This window comes from Parasteatoda tepidariorum, chromosome 7 (assembly GCF_982258835.1).
Source record: "Parasteatoda tepidariorum strain Cologne lab strain chromosome 7, Ptep-v5.0, whole genome shotgun sequence".
NCBI classification, from domain to species: Eukaryota; Metazoa; Arthropoda; class Arachnida; order Araneae; family Theridiidae; genus Parasteatoda; species Parasteatoda tepidariorum.
In genome coordinates, this window is record NC_141761.1 from 73297191 (window position 1) to 73315854 (window position 18664).

At 27.1% G+C, this 18664-nt stretch overlaps 1 protein-coding gene across 1 annotated transcript; it reads right to left on the minus strand.

The window, feature by feature from the left end:
* Positions 1-8855: 8855 nt before the first annotated feature.
* Positions 8856-9593, minus strand: LOC139426008 (uncharacterized). The gene has a single exon (XM_087168070.1). The coding sequence runs from the start codon at positions 9444-9446 to the stop codon at positions 9108-9110; it is 339 nt and encodes a 112-aa protein (XP_087024196.1). The 5' UTR covers positions 9447-9593; the 3' UTR covers positions 8856-9107.
* Positions 9594-18664: the final 9071 nt, after the last annotated feature.

Sequence of the window (18664 nt, forward strand, 5' to 3'; positions counted from 1 at the left end):
AGAGTGATTTCGTCACAGACGGCAAGTTTATCTTAGGAAAGAGGTTTTCATGACGTCATGTTAAACATCACTGCACCTGAAACGTCAAGGAGGAAAAGGTTTAAGTCCTCCTAAATTCGGATATCTTCACCCCCCCCTTCTCTCCCTTCTTCTAATCTTAATCAAAATTATAAGTTTCTTTTAATCCGCTTTAATAAAATACTGCACTTTAAAACCAAGTCACCAATTAGAATATTAATGGATATTTAATCAATGGTTAAAATCAGTCAATCATAAAATTTTTTGATTACGTTAAAAAATTTAAGTATTTCACAATGTACTGCAATACCGCGAAAATGAAAGTAAAATAAGATAGCGATAATGTTATTATAAGATGATGCAAAAAGTTGTATGGTTAAATCATATTTCTGATTAGTGCCGGATGTTATCAGAATTTCAATATCGCAATGCAATCTCTGTAAATATCAATATTTTACAATACAAATTATCTCGATATTGCAATTTAATTAGTTTGGTAATATTTTTACATCGTTAAATGAATGATCATTGCCTAGACAAAATTTATCAACTCTCGCGAAAATATACCAAAGTTTAAAATAATGCTCGCGTTTGGGCATTTAGTATTTTTGAATGTCTATTACCACCTTATATTGGATAGTTATCATAAGATATGCTATATTCATGATGTGTCATAAGAGTAATTTTTTAATTATCGTTATAGCGATTTAAATTTTTTTTTCACGATACTAATAGTTCCGATATAAACTTCGTATTTTGGCTACATCACGAAACTAATTGTTAAAATATCGTTATCGCAATGCTTAAAAACAATCAATATTTCACGATATTTATATATTCCAGTTTTATTTGTGATAAATACGATGGTGTCAAGGCTCGGTTTCATGGAGAAAGTAACCATTCTTTAATACGCAATAAATATTAATGAATAAACTAAAACTTTTCTTATAACTAAAACATCCATGAAAAATAATAAAATAAGTACATTACCACAGAAGTTTGCCTCTTGTGCAATCTGGTCATTTCATTCGAACAATTGCTATAAATTAATGGATTTGGTGCAAGAGTAAGGTAAATCCAGATTCGAAAATTGTTTGTTGGAGCAAAGAGAAATTAAAGAAGAGAATTAGCTGCAGTTTTTCCTTACTATTGACCACGTGAGATTGAACTGTTGTTTTTTACATTTTTCTTCGGTTCATACACTAATTGTAACAGCTATATTGTTTAAGAAATAGTAACAAAAATTGTTTAAAAAAATGTATGTTGTTTAAAAAATTATTTTAAAATATTGTTTAAAAATTACGTTAATTTGACTTTGTTCTTTCACCAAGCTCCTCTATGTATTTTTTATTGCACATTTAAATAGTTATAGTGTTTTTAGTAATAGTTTCAGGTGTGTAGATAAAATGTATACATATTTCTTGTTCTTAATTAAAATGTGTAAGCAGTTTATAATTTTAGACTCTTAAAATTGCATCCCTGCAATTTATAAAAAATATTACTAATAAACACTTTTAATAAACACCAATTTTCTTTAAATGAAATGTTCCTTAATACTGTTCCATTATCTTTCCTATAAATGTAATAACTCTCTGAAAAATTTGTTTAACGTTCAGCCAGGATATTCATATCTCGAACAATAATATGGGAAAAATTTAAAGTATTTTTATTAAAGTGGTAAACTGAACTACAGTCAAACCCTGTTATAATGAACCTTCGAAGGACCGAAATTTCGGTTCGCTATAACCGGGAATTCACTATATCCGTACTGCAAACAATTTTAACTAATTTTTCCGAACTGCTCCCTTTTATTACGCATTATTTAAATAAATGACCAATAACAAATAAAATAATGAATAATCAATATGTAGTAAAAAAATGTGTTAATTTTTATTTCTTATTACTCTTCGTCTTGCGTACGAAAAATTTAGGAATGACCTCTATTTAGGGATAGGAACCTGAGATAGAGAAAGCAAACAAGAAAAAATGCTTATGGCTACATTCCACGATGGAAGACAAAATAAAGTTCATAATAACCAATTTCCTCTCTCCTTTTTGTTCACTATATCCACAAGAAATAATATATATGTGTATAGCATGGCACGGGAGCGAACATTCCGTTCACTATATCCGGGATTTCACTATAAATCATGTTCACTGTAGCGAGGTTTGACGGTATATATCAGTCCACAAGGAACCTTACTATCGCATAACCAAGCTGAAAGATGATAAAATCGCTCAACATAGCAGAATGTTAATATAGCAGAAAATTTGATTTAATATGATATCATGGTACAATACGTTCCAAAATGTTTAGCTATGAATAACTTATAATCGTTTAATAAAAAATTCAATCTATCTTTTTAGATTAGCAGACATCTATCATGCCATGTCCGATTCATGGCATGATTCATTAAATTGTGTCGTAGATAGAGGATAGGTCGATTTGGCACCAAACACAAGTGAAGTGCCTTTGTCAAGTAGTGTATTTCTAGATAGCCCATTCTGGTTCGAAGTTGTTAGACATTTTAGATGAGAATCATTTTGATTGGTGACGTACCTCACTCGTTGATATAACTATCATCACTATGATATTTCATATGAAAATAGTAAAGTTATTCGTAATTTTTGGAAATATTCACGTACAGTTTGTGAAGAAAAAAAGCTTTTGGTTTTTTTCAACTTCCGAAATTTAAGTATATTCTCAAGAAAACAAAGATGCAGGTTGTAAAGGATAGTAAAAAATATTTTAATGCATAATTTAAAAAAAAAAAGAATGTTATTTCAGAAAACTGGAGGAATAAAGTTGAAAAAAAAGCAAAATTTATAAACATGCTCTAATATATTATAATCCCAGTATAATATAATCCTGATGTTGGCAAGAAGGTCATAGATATTTAGGCTCCACTGTTTCGAGACCAGCCACATGGTAATGACCACGTGATCGGTATTGTGCAAATTCCAGCTTTACTTCTGAACCAGATGGTGTAGCCATCTGATGGATGGTCTGTTAAATAATATGAACAAGCAACAAGATTAAAACAAGACCTTTAAAGATTAAATCTCGAGTAGATTTCTCACAACTTTTGGAAATATAGTCGGACTTCTATTTAACAAACTTCCATTTTGCGATTTTTTTCGAGGGACCAAGAACATTTTGAAACTTTCTTCGCACAATAACTTCCTAATAGCGAAGTAAATTTTCCATTTAACGAACTTTATTTTGAAGTCTACCTTCCCTCAGAGATTTTCAAAACTTTTTAACGCATTTTATGGTGGAAGTGACGTTGAATTGATTTTAGAAGCCATTTAACTCTTAGAGAAAGCAGTAAAATCCCTTTCCCTTTTTGTTTGCATTTCAAACGAAAAACTCAGACACAATTAACGGATTTTATCAGTAACCATTAAACTTAAGAACGCATGTGGTAATGTATATTTAAAATTACTTTTATAATAAATGCAGCATTAATTTTTTACAGAAATTTAGCTTCTTTTAGTTGAAAATGTATGTAGCATGATAGTGTAACAATGGATAATGTTTTGCTCCTTGCTTTCCATACACATTTCTTTTATGGTTAAGATTTATAAAATAAATAGTAGATACTAGTTTACAAGATAAATGTGTATCAATTGCTATTTTAATTACGTCAAGCGTTTATGAAATTTATAACCTGTTTCGTGTTGTTTAAGTGCTTCAAAAGGTGATTTTCCATATAATGAACTTATTATCAAGATTTAGCGACTTTGCTAAATAAAGATCTGACTGTATTCTTGACATTTTCATGAAAATGCTTTCTTCCTTTACACTCGACAATCGTAGTCCACTTTTACGAAACAAGAAAAAAAGGTTGTATTGGGCAGAAAAAAACATATATTTATGCATTGTATCAGGATGTTATTAAGATGTTTAGATGAATCAATTTGCAAAAAGAACAATTTATCAACATGCCTTGATATAGTAAAGTACTATCACTAAAACAAACAGCTATCAACCAAAAATTGGATGTTAATACTTCTTTAATTTTGAGAAAAGCTACATGATGGGGGCAATGTTTGGACCACTTTAACTTCCAGATAAGCTGGCACCCTTCTATCTGGAAATGGGTCCTTATTCTCCAGATTCCTAAACTCTTACTAATGATAAGATTAGTAATAGTAAGATTTATTATCAAAGATTAATAATCTAAGATATAAGATTAATAATCTTACTCACTTTATAAATCTTACTTAGAAATCTTCTAAATCTACTCTTAATCTTGTCAATCTTTACTAAAAAATATATTTCTCTTAAAAAAGTTCATAAATGCATTAATTTCTTTTTAAAAAGTAATAATTAAATGTTCTTAATTATTTTTCTTTATCAAGCCGAAATCAATAGATTTAAATTTTTACTTTTTTTTTTACATATTTTAAGATATATAGATTGATTAGATAGTATAATAAAATTATATTATCTGCACTGTGAGGTAGCATAATTGAAACAAAATCCACCTGACTCAATAATAAAATATTTATACGAAATAACACTGTAAGATTATTTGTCTCAAATTTCCTACCTTCCTTATTATTTTTTCTTGTAATTAAAACTTTTGACTAACAAGGTTAAAACCAAGCACTTATTATTCAAAAGTTGTCTAGTATATTGAACTCTGGATCTCTGGAGAATATTGGAATCGAAACAAGTTTTTGCGAATCAATATCCTAAGTTGATAAATTTTCGCTAGCATAAATTCTTGAGGAGAGAAATTTAGCCCTCGAGAGATTGTATTTGGACAAAATCTCAACAAATTCAAACATTGAACACTAAATTACTAATTACTTGTATTTTATACTAGTGATTTCGAATTGTCGGCAAGTGATTCTCAAGTAAGTGAAAAAAGAAAACAAAATAATAAGACAGTACTGTGATTCTCAAATGAGTGAAAATAAATATAAAAATATAAAAGAGTGAGAAAAACTATAAAAGAATTAGTCGTTACTGTAGTATATTGAGTATGACATATTTTGTAAATTAAAAGTTTTATTAATTTTCGTACGAGATTAATGTAGTTTCTCATCAAATTCACGGAATCATGCCAGAAAGGAATATCTACTAGATATATTTATCTAAACACAAAAACCTAATTTTGTTTTTAAAAATTACCCATGCTTATTGCTTTTGCTTATTTTAAACGTTTTGAAGTCCTTTGTGAGAATTCTTTAGGAATAAGGGATAAAAAAAAATCGCTTATTTATTTTTGATGGACAGAAAGTTAAAATATAACATATTTATAGTAAGTTCTCGATGTCATATAAGTTAAAATCCCATATTTTACAGAAATTCATTCAGATGTAAAAAATATAAATATTGTAATTAAAATAAACAAATGCAATATGCGTTGAAAAATTATCACAAAAATCTATTTATTTCTTTTTTGTATAATTTTTCTGATTTCTCGCCCCCTAAAATCCTAATTAGTTCAATCAAAAAATATTTCTTTAAACAACAAAAAATGTCACTAAAAAAAACTTTTTTCAATAAGTTATGATGATCGTTAAAGAAAGGATGCTTGATTTATTTAATTAGTTATGTGATTGAAATCAACTACATTTGGGCTAACAGGTCTTTAGTTTCAGTTATTTTATTTGATGTACAGATGGCAGCACCATGAATAAGTTTAACATTATTATTCAAAAGTGCGAAGTTCTATAGTTCTAAGTATTTGAGTCTTACTTAATTCTTACGCTTTATAGTGTCAATTCAATCAAACGAAGGTAAATTTTAGGTAAATTTAAATAACTTTATATCTAAACATTTTATCTTTTTTAATTTGTTGTTTCCGAAACCTACAAGATTATCTTTAAAATGTTGATATAACCCCTTGATTAAATAATCCCTTTGATCTACCAAATTTAAGGGGGGTGAGATGGTAAGCATTTATTGCAGTGGGGGGAGAAGGAAATACAGGTGTATAGCATTTTTATAAGGATATTTTACTGCATTTTTAAAAGGACCAAATTTTTATATACATCTTTTTATAAAATGTTTGATACAAGTGAAGTTCGAAATGGAAAAAATTAATATACTTTTATTTTTTCAGTTACAAACTGCCAACGGTTTTTCTACTATTTTAGTACTTTAAACTACTTGTAAAATTCCCATAACAGGACAATACGTATTGTCCGCCTATGTGAATTTTATAAGCAGTTTAAAGTACTAAAATGAAACTATTTTTATCAGATATTTTTAGCTGGTTAAGCTACTTTAGAGTTTTAACAAAATCATTTTTGTCCCATGGAAAGTGTCTAAATAGGGGAAAATTATATACCGAAACATTTATGAACAGAATAAATGCAGGGAATTCAATTCTTTTCCTTTTGAACTCCTGACTCCCCTATTCAAAATATAAATAAATAAAATACTCATCACCGATTTGCTTAGAACTGTATATTTAAAATGAAATTTTTCGTAGATGTATTAATGACTATTTTTTTATTGCTTTCTGTTATTTATTATATAATTAAATATATATATAATATTAAATTTTCTCTTTTTTGCAAAATCTCGAAACAACAGGTCGTGAGCACGCCCTGCTTTACCTCTTACTACATTGACTACATTTTAGCATTTAAATGTGGGGAATTCGCTATTTGTTATAGTTTATTTTTTTATGGGGATGGGAGATGGAGGGGGTGCCTGGTATTGACCTTATTTTTACTGAACTAGCTGCTCTGTAAATTTTTAGAGTCTTGATGATAGATCCAAATCGAGGAAAACGAAAAGTTAGCCTTATTATGTCCTCATTTTATCAGGTTTATTATCATTATCGTTATTAATATTGTTATTATAATGTTATTATGTTAAAAAAATGTTATTATGTTATTGTTATTATGTTAAAAAAATCATCAAAAATCATGTCAAGATCCAACGGTAATCCAAGACATAAAATCTATGAATGTTATTCAAGTGTCTCAAGATCAAAGTTCGAGGCATACAAATACTTATAGGCATACAATACAGACTGTTTTTGTCAGAGTCCCTTCATCAGTCAGCCGAGAGCCAATAACTGACATTCAAACGCAAATGTAAACTGGAAATACAATATTAAAAGAAAAAAATTGGAAAACATAGATATTTTTATGTTTCCCCACAAAAATTATTTTGAAAAAATAGATGTGCCAATAATGAGCTTGGTTTTAATCTCTAAGCCAGTGTAAAATTTTCTTCTCAAACAATTAGCTGCTTATCAATTGAGTCGCTCAGAAGCCAATGCGGTTAAGTCCAAAACACAACAATTGAGAAAACTAATGTTTTTTGATACATTAGTTTTTAAAATTCCTGGTTTATTAATTTAATTAGAAAAGTGTATAAACTCTTTTTTCGAGGTGTAAACTCTGCAAAAAAACAAGATGTGTACAGGATGTGTAAATAAAAACGTAAGTATTTATTGAAATAATGACAGCATCTTAAAAATTTTAGGACTTATACCTTTTGGCAGCTGAAAAAGATAAGAAATTTATGTCTTCTAGTATAAACGAACTTCGATTTTTCTCAATCATCACTAGATACAGTGACTAATAGAAAATAAACTGTTGGATTATTTCAAAAATTGTTTTTTACTTCAAAACTAAAGTGGCACTTTTCTTTGTTTTAGGAAAGGAAAAAAAATAAAAAATAAATAAAAAATGCCACATTTTAAAAAAATACTACGAAAAATACCATACCCATTTTTTTGGTGAAAAAATACTACCGTAGTATTAAAAATACTACGTCTGGCAACCCTGGTTACTATGAATTTCTTGTTTTTCAGTGTTACCAACAAATATCGAAAGAAGAAGAATAATTTAATTTTTATTTCAAAAATTATGTAAAAAAATATTGATAAAAGGTGGACTTATTCACAATGGCTTCTGAAATTATTATATAATATATTCAGAAGCTATTAAAAAAAGGGCTGTCTAACCTAGAAAAAAGTAACCAACGAGTAAATCCTTTAATAACTTAGAAGATTATTATTTATTTCATCAAAATTTCCAAAAATCAGAAAATATCAAAAAATGGACTTAACCGCATTGGCTTCTGATCGGCTCAATTGTTAAAAAAAATAAAATGTTTTAGTGCAGTATTTATGACTTTTCAGTTGAATATTCACAAAAGGTAACGCACGAAACGCACCAATTTCAACAAATTAAAAAGGTTTTACTGTAAGAAAATATTTTAAAAATTAACTGAACGCACTTCTGATTTTTTATCGCTCTATAAAAGAAAATATCTTAATTTTCATTTACACTTCGTATAATCTTAATGATTTATACTTCACATAATTAAATAATTATATTCAAAGTCTTAAGTCTGTAGCATTATAAAACGTAACCCACGTAACGAAATTTCAGATTTTTTTTCAACATAAAATTAATTTTTACTGTTCAATCTTGTTTTTGAAAATTTAAAATGCTTACCGAATTTACGAATAATTAAGAGAACCCTAAAAAATATCCACAACAAGTTTATTATAAAAAGTATGAATGCAAAAAATAGTAAAGAAAAGTAAAAAATGTTGTGTAAAAGGACCGCACGTAACAAAAGAATCATCCTATTATTTTTAAATAAAGGAATGCTTTTATTAGATTGTGAATAATAATCAAAATTCAAAGTGCAATAACAGCAAAGAATAATACTGAGAAACGATAACTAAATATAATTGATGAATACTATTAAAAAGGAATAATTAAATAATTTTAGAACTAATATCTTTATAACATTCATTAATTTTATGTGATGAAATTATTCTGACAAAAAATACTTTCCATGTTTATTTGTTTACTTTTCACTATATAATAAGCAATAAAGGACCAAATTCAACTTAAAATATTTTTAATTATTTACAAAATAGAATAGAAAAGAAATTGCACAACATTAAAATTTATCAAACAAGCTGTTACTAGAAAAATATTCATTGGCGTAACACTATCGGTGGGATGACAAATAATTAATCTATGCATGTTTCTTAAAAAGATATTATACACTGATGAGAATATTCAATAGTTTATAAATTGGTATTCCAGTTATAAAATATTAATCTATGAATGCTAAATTATGACACATGAGTTTACATATGTTCCACTAAAGTTAAGAGACTGGAACCTCCATGCATGCTAGCTACGTAATGTCTTGCAGCAGCTCTTTGTACTTCTTTTTTTCTTCTATCTTCTCTGGCTTGATAAAGTCCAATCGAGCCAATCCCCATAAAAAATAATAGTCCACCGAGCAATAAAAGCACTATACCGGATATCCACAATGCTTCTGGTTCATAGGGCGATGAACCAAGAACAACAAGGATAATTCCAACAGTAAACACTAAGCCACCAAGAGTGCATGAAAATACACCTAAATTAAAGTATCTTTTAGGAGTTTTGGGACGATCATAGTATATACCATAATTAGTCATTTTTAAAAATTTTATTGGCGAAAACAAGTAATTGAAGATCTTAGAGTATAAGTTCAGATGATTCTGTTATTCTGAGTTGTCGTGGAAACATGTCAACAATGAGAGATAGTCGATGTACACGCTAAGATAATCTTTTTGGCTGGATGGCTAAGCAATATTCTTATCAAATGGAGATAGAATCTAAAAAATAGATATTAAAAAGGAAATTAGTACTAAATTAATGAAATATATGTGGAAAAATAAATCTACTAAAATTACCATACTGTATGGTAACAATAATGGCATTTCTGGTGAAAAAAAAACCATAATTCTGGTTAACAAAACCAAAATATACGGTATTTTAACTACTCATTAGATAATTTTTCGTTTATATGGTAACGTTTTACCGGAAATTCTGGTCTTTAAAATTATAGTTCTTATTACCACACATTTAGTAAGAAAAATACTTAACTGAAAAGTAAATTTAACCGAATAAATGGTTTTTATGCCATGCTTTGAGTATAAATTACCAAATTTTATCACATTTTACAATTTTTATCATGTGTTATAAAACCTTATTTTATTGTTAATTTTACCAAAATTATTACCAGAGAACCGAGCCTTTTGGTGTTCCCTTAGAGCCAGAAACACAGAAAATTTTATCATATTCTGATAGCTTTGACCAAATTTTTTTCACATAGTAAAATAATTGTAAAATAATTACAATTTAAAGAAATTAAAATTATCTCAGATGTAGAAGCTTAGTTATAAAAAAATAAGCTTGAATCGTGACTATAGCTGTTACCTATATAGCTTCCCAGGACCATCAAAAATATTCTTCGAATCATTGCCCGTCGCTATTGGGTTAACCATGGAAGGTTCAATTTCCAATGATATGCAAATGCGGGTTAATTTTGCTCAAAAAATTCCTAACTAAAGGGATTTGGATGTTATCAAATAATTTATTGGAATGATCTCTTTTATATATCGGAAAAAATCTCGAGAAATAAAAATTTACGAAAAAATAAAAAAAGAATGCATAGATATTTTCCCCGAGTAATTATAATAAACGACGGTTAATTAGATTCAGAATTAGGCTGTGACAAAGTATTTCTTTTTTTTTGTTTAGTTATAAACATAATAAAGCGATGAATAAAACTTTCTAAGTCTTGTGTAAGAACAAGTGTAATTGATAGACTAAGATTACAATTAGAATGCGGAAGGCTATCAAAACTATCTTAATTCACAAGCGATAGCGAGTTAAGAAAATTTTTAAGAGTGTGTTCTCTAGCCGTAAGGAAAAATATAACATTATTTTAATAAATTTTTAAAGAATAAGAATCTTATTAAACACTTGAGTGAATTTTTCGATTTTTTTTTAAAAAAATCATTCAATGGAACGTCTTATTTTACCGATTCTTAGCATTCTAGATATTACTATAATTATTTTTATCTTATCTCTTATCTTTCTGTTATACGTTTTACATCTTCTTCCGCAGATATTGTAATTGAAAACTGTAATTATCATTCATTTTTAATTTAGAAAGAAAGAGGTAATTACAGATTGTTAACGGATTTTCTATATAGGAGTATTTTAAAAAAAAAAAAAAAAAATATTTTTTACGTCAGATTATTTTTGGATAGCAGAAATGTATTATTACGTTCTCCGGTTAAAATATTCTTAAGAAATGTCAAAGTACACAAAAAATAAAATTAGCATTAGGAGGCCAACATTTCTGAAGGCTCCCTTGATCTAACTATTAGGAGTATATTTTATAGATTGCGGCTATACGCTATATTTTGAAAATTAAATATTCTTATTCCTGGAAAAAAAGGTTTATTTAATTATTTAAAGTACGTTTTTGTGGCATATTTTGTAACTTAAATTATCATCAGCGCAAATTAATTAGCTTTTTTAGGGTCAAGCCCTCGAATCATTGAGACTGCGTTCTTGTATGTGAAAATCAGATAATTAGATAAAAAGTTATTCAGGTTGCGCGATTTTCTATTTTGCACGTTGTACGTCGCTCAAATATGTATGGCATTTCTCTCATTTACTTATTAAAATGAGTTCCAGGAGATATTTTCTAGTGGTATTCCCTATTTCAAATCTTAAAGTTATCGCGCAGAAAGCTAAACATTTTAGTAAATAATTGAAACTTTCACTTTAAATTATTTGAATTTTTGAAAATTAAAAAATTTAAAGATATGATTACAAATATTAAAAATTACAAAGAATGAAAATTTATACTAAAAGAATTGAAAAATTAGATTTTTAATTTTAAATTAAGTGTAATACTGAACATAATTCAATTTAAAACTAGAAAGATTGAGCAATACTGTATACCTAGAAGGTCTGAAGAAACCTGACCGGCTCCTTCAGACTTTGTATGTAGATCAATTAGACATCCAAAATCTTACAATATAATCAGAATTAATTTAATAACAAACATATTAGAGTATCGGTCATCAAATTTCTATGGTATTTTATTCAACTTGAATTACGAAAATATTTAATTGAACAGAGCACTGACTTTTCAATTATACTTATACATTAGATTTTAGATAGTAATTGCGTTTCCTTTTCTCTATAAATAATATTTGAAGATATGTTGAAATACTCCTGTTTTTTTTTAATAAAACTGGGATACTTTATACCTACTAAAGAGTACTTTATACCCAAACATACCTACGGTTATGAGATACCTATTAAAATACCTTTCGTTATTCAAGTTACAAGATTCTATATATACGTTCCTATCAGTCTAACACATGAGTGATTAAATGAGTATTTAAATTGGATCTCTTAATAACAAGTCAGATATACTTAATATTTTCATTATATTTTTCGAACAGCCAAGCAATAAAAAAGGAACGAAGCCAAAATGGCCCAGGTTGTTTCTTTAGTGTAATATGTGACGGAGATATCTTATTGACATGCATTTCATTAATAAAATGTTAGGACTGCAATATTATGGATCGCAACTTTTTTTAAAATAATGAAAATCACTTTTTTCATTCCATGTCAAATATATTTGCAAATATTTAGTTGGTGCGAAATTTAGCTCGACCTTCGAGTTATAATTTTTACAAACTTAAGTCTTACACAATCAATAAACATTTGTGGGATGTATGTGAGAGGCATCAAAACCTGACAAGATCATCCTACATACAAAAAGTTTCAAAACTGCGCATTAATTTATATGACGCCTTAAAGTCATGTGATCAATGTAGCAGCTATTGCAATGCGGAACATTGAGTAAAAAATATAAATTTTAACTACCCGAATCATTAATTATTAACACGCATTTAATGTTTGAATAAAACATTAACTTCTTAGGGAAAGTACAAAAAATGGAACAAATGATTTATAAAAAATGAATATTTAATTCGATAATAACTATAAACTTCCATACCACTAGAAAATAAATGACTGTGAAGAGCAGGAATTAATTATTTAAGACGCTATATTTCAATTAACTGAATAAAAAATGTGGTCACAGCTACCAAAATATGGTAAAATTTAGTTTTTCTGGTTTTACGGGAACACCAAAAAGTTTGATAATTTTTATATGGTAATGATTTTGGTAAATTAAACAATAAAATATAATTTTATACTATGTCATAAGATCTTTTAAAATGATGTAACTTTATCATGATATCTTAATGAATGACATAAAGGCCATTTATTCTGTTAAATTAACTTTTCAATTTTGTATTTTCTTACTAAATATGTGGTAATAAGAATTATAGTTTTGAATGCCAGAATTTTCGGAAAAAACGTCTACAATTAGAACGAAAAAGTTTTCAAATGAATGGTTTGAATGTTGTATAGTTTAGTTTTATTACTTAAAATTACATTTTGTTGTTGTTGTTTTCTTCTTTTTCACAAGAAATGTCATTTTCATGCAGTTCGGTAATTTTGAAAGAATTTTTTTTCTCCGCGTACCATTTAAATAAATTTTAAAAACAAATGTAAAAAATACTGAAATATATACTGCCTAGGAAAAAAAAGAAAACACTTATCCAGTAAAAACTAAAATTCGCAGCAAAATTTGCTGTGAAAAACTAAGAGAAAGAAATATTTATTTCTTAATTTGAATTTTAATTCCTAATGACTACAAAAAAAGAATAATTTTAAAATATGGAATTTTTTTTGACATGAGAAATTGAAGAATTAATGAAACAAAGACATTTTATTTTGTAATTTTCGTATTCTTATTTACAGAAAGTTGAATAAAATTATACATTATGGTTACAAACCACCTGAGTGATTTTTACTCTAATTAATGCATTCTACGCTTTCTCATAATTCTTCAAAAAATATTAATTTTTCATGAAATATATTTGGTGGCAAAAATACAAAATAATTTGGACAATTATAACATATAAAATATATGAAACAATCGCAATTTTAATCAAACATGAAAAATGCCACTATATCTTTTTCATTTTCTGAATTGAGTTAATCAATTTATTATGTAAATATATTTTTATTAAAATTATATTACATTTTCTGACTTAATCATCAAAAACTACTTTAAATAATTTTTTTCTTCGCTTTAAATAAAAGTTTTAATGATATTTACAAAAACGTTTAGAATGAAATGTTAGAAAGATGCTGAAAAAGTAGATGCTTTACTTTACTTAAATAAAGCGGAGAAAATCATAAAAATTATGATAAAAATCATTCTTAACATTATTTACTTTTAGTTCATTTTTTTAATAGAAATTTTTATTTCTTCTAAATATCAAATTCTATTTAAAGAATACAATAACATTCTTTGCTACTTGCCCTCAAAATTATATTTATAGACAGAATGTTTATCATATATCCGCCTTGATCTTTGAGGTTAAAGACGCTTTCGTACTTTGTGAAAGCATTTCACTATTTTAAGACATGTTTGACCACTTATTTAGATAATGTTCTCCAGTCATAAAAAGAAACATTAAGATATTTCTCTGCATCCGGTTTTCGTAAGGTAATTGTTGAAAAGTGTTCGTTTTTCCTGTTTTCAATTTATCATTCCATAAATTTGTATTTTAATGTCTAAACACGGGAAATATTGCCCCAATCAATAAAACTAATTCTGTCAAATGATCTCTTTCAAACTTATTAACTCATTAATATTAATTAAAACCGCCATAACATTTTACTCGGACAAAATTAAAAATATATAAGCATTAAGAAGCAGTTTTAGAAAATTATAGAAAGTTCACTACTGATCCAGAAATAATTTGTTTGAATATACATTGTATTTAACTAAGCTTTGAATCACCTTATTTTGTCACTATTCCTGAATAATCAGACCACTGATACAACCTAATTAGTTTAATCAGTATTCATCTAACAATGTCTGATATTCAGATTCTGACAAAATATTCAATAATCTGACCACTGATACAAACAAATTAGTTCAATCAGTGTTCATCTAACAATGTCTGATATTCAGATTCTGAAAAATATTAAATAATTACACCACTGATACAAACAAATTAGATTAATCAGTATGAATCTAACAGGTTCTGAAATTCAGATTCTGACAAAGTGTTCAATAATCAGACCACAGATACAAGCAAATTAGTTTAATCAGTATTCATCTAACAGTGTCTGATATTCAGATTCTGACAAAATATTCAATAATCTGACCACTGATACAAACAAATTAGTTCAATCAGTGTTCATCTAACAACGTCTGATATTCAGATTCTGAAAAATATTAAATAGTTACACCACTGATACAAACAAATTAGTTTAATCAGTATGCATCCAACAATATTTGATATTCAGATTCTGAGAAAATATTCAATAATCTGACCACTGATACAAGCAAATTAGTTTAATCAGTTTGCATCTAACAGTGTCTGATATGCAGATTCTGACAAAATATCCAATAATCAGATTTTCACAAAATAAGTTTTTCGAAAAATAATTTTGATGATGAAAAAACACTACTTGGGAAAAAGTATACAACTTCTGTGCAAAAATAATATTGAAAAATGTGTAAAATATTGAGAGACGGAGAAAATAATGGAAAATTTAGTACTAATAAAAAAAAAATTATTTTTCAATTCATACGTTGCATTTCTTCTGGTTTTAATTCGAAAATGGGATTTCTCAAACAGTTGACATCAGTTATATTTTTTCCAAAAAATTGTTTCTTTCTTAATCAGAATAATGATGCAAATGTAAATGCGTAATGAGTATTCGTCAAAACATGTTAAAGTGATATTTTTAAACATTTTGTTCTCCACGAAATAATTTATTGAAAAAAAAAATCTTTTTTTAGAAGGAATCTGAACCATCGACACGATTTAGATGGACGAAAATGTATGCAGATTCCAAATAAAAGAGAAAAAATTAAATTAAAAAATAAATTGAAAATATGTTATACAGCGAATAACGGCTATGGAAAGTTCATGTTTGATAAATAAATACATTTTTAAGATCTTACGTTTCATTTAAATCAGGCTCCAACTTTATCAAGCACCTGACAATATTCACATTTTTTTACATTTAATACAAAATGTAAATGTATTCCTAATCTTAATTACCTGATAATATTCATCAAGACAATCACTGCTCTTGATTAATCAGACCAATGATGCAAATGTAATGGTGCATTAATTAAGTGGTCACGAAATACATTTTCTCTAGGCTGATCGCATGGATAAGTTAAAAGGAAAGTTGGAACTCATACCAAATTGTGTGTGAAATGTATGTTAGGCGTTTAGTACATAGTGGCTCAATCAGCAAACTAAAAACATAGAGGAAACATGGAAAATAATAAAGATTAATGAAAAGAAAAGAAAAAAAGTATTGAAAGCAATATTTTTAAAAAATATTTTAAAATATAAAAATATTATATTGAAAAGTTGGAAAACAAAAAAAAAAAATGAAAAGATATCTCTTCATCAGCTCACACTATTATATCCGATAAAAGGAGTGCGCTCTAATATTATATCAATGTAGCCGAAACAAAGTATATGTACCAGTGTGAGGAGCACTCAAAAAAATTGAAACAAAATAGAGCACATTCAGTAAGAAATGTATGACGCAAAACACAGAAAATAAAATATAACGAAAAAGACAGAACAAAACACAAAACGAAATCTATGAAGTGAGTAGCGAATTCAAATGAACTTACATGTGCCGTAATCTTTCGAGAATGATTAAAAACATTTTAGTAACATGATTGCCAGATTATAAAACAGAAGTGAAAATGGAGTTAAAAGTGTAAGTATAGGTACTTTGTTTTATGGCGCGTTCTTACTGCAGTACTGAAGTGGACTTAATTTTTTTAGTTACCAATGATTGGCTTGCATACGAATGCGCACAAGGTAATAATATATTACTGGATAATTTAAAGAAGTTTGTAATTAAAAAGTTTGATATTTAATTATACAATTTTAATGATTTTAGAAAGTTAACATTTATTTAAATAAAAAAAAGAGAAGGAGAGAAACATTATTTGCCAATTTTTCACATATTTTTAGCCACGGAATTATGCAAAGTGGATTTGCACATGATAAGAATATAAATTAATAAAGTGTTTACTAAATTTATTAATAATAAAATACAATTAACTCAATGGTTTCATACAGAGTTTAATTACTTTAGCTGTGTATCCATTGTTTTCTTTTCCAAATTTTGAAAGAGTTTGTCTATTTGTTTTTAGTTTATGAAAACATTACTACATATTCTTTTAATTCTATTCATTTGATTTAAAATAGAATTTAAATGCATGTTTTTTGGAACATTTGAATTCCAAGTAATTAGTTTATTTATATTGAAATTAAAATCATTTCTTTTATTGCATAATTCGACAAAGCAGATATTTTCTTTTTTTTAGTACCCAAATTCAAAGAAATTTCAATTAATAACATTATCATGATTACGAAAAAAGATTAATTACTCAGAGTAAATATTATTTAATGAAATTGTATAATCTTGAAAATTAAAGATAATTGAATCATCAATAAATTTAGAAACAAGTTTAATACTAAGAGTATAATATTTTTCTTCACAATAATGTAAAAATAAGTTAATTAAGAGAGATGAAAAATTAGATCCCTGTGGCATTCCATCAGTTTGAACAAAAATATATTTTCCATTGTAAAGATAGTTATTAATTGAATTAAAATTAATTAGAATTTCCTAATAATCAAAATCGCAATTAAAGATATTTTTAAATTTATAGTAATAACTCAAAAGAACATTTTTAGTTAAGAAAGGGGAATTCTAGTAAAAAGATGCTGGAAATCAAAAGTCGCAATAGAATTAATTTTATCCTGATTATTAAGTAAGTTTAAAAAAATGTGAAGTTAAAATCAGTTAGTCAGAAAAAAGTTGGGAAAAACGATTACTGAACGTGGGAATAGCTATACCGTATGTTAATTGTTAATCGTTAAACCGTAACAACTGAAGAATATTAACTTCGGAAGCTAAAAATCGTGAATGAAAAACACACTTTTAGGCTTCGTAATTTAATAATCAGATAAATTTTAAAATCTGAAACATTAAATAATAAAAGCAACATGAAATTGCAACTTCCTCATTAAAGCCTTAAATATAACTAAGCGCAACCTTTAAAAGTTTAAGAAACAAATTTATCAAAAGAAAAAATAAAATTTAATTAAGATATGAATCAAAAAAAGGAAATAACTGAAGTAGTGACCAGGTCATTCACAGCATAACTTGAGCAAGGAGACTTTATAAAAGCTGAGCACGCATGGTTAGGCTTTTAAACAATAAACAACAGACCCTCAAATAGAAGAGTTCATTCAATAACGGTTGTACATAAATCAGGGTGTGGGCCAACAACTGGCCATTCAAGGAGGTCACAAAATTTCAATCATAATATGTTGTTCTTGGTCAAGTAATATAGTGCCGAGGTCACATTTGAATATTAAGATTGTGATTCAAGAAATAATAATTGAGTGTAGAGCTTTTGAATTAGCATTAATTTATTTTGAATTTACAGCCATATTGCATAATGGGATTTATCAACCTATTTCGAACCTATTTTTAATCTTCATTATAACACTTTAATTGTTGAATATTTCTAAAATATTTATTATTTCGTTTTTAGTTCTGTACTGCTTAAGGTCCGAAAGAAGCAATGAAGCTTATTACATATTTAAATTAAAATGAGAAAAATGTAATTTAATCTTACTTAATACGAAGCATAATTATATTCTAGGGCAGGGAACCGAAGTTTAATTAAACGTCTTTCTCT

What these genes read in the sequence shown, in the direction of transcription:
- LOC139426008 (XM_087168070.1), bottom strand. Translation starts at nt 9,446, where the DNA reads ATGACTAATTATGGTATATACTATGATCGTCCCAAAACTCCTAAAAGA.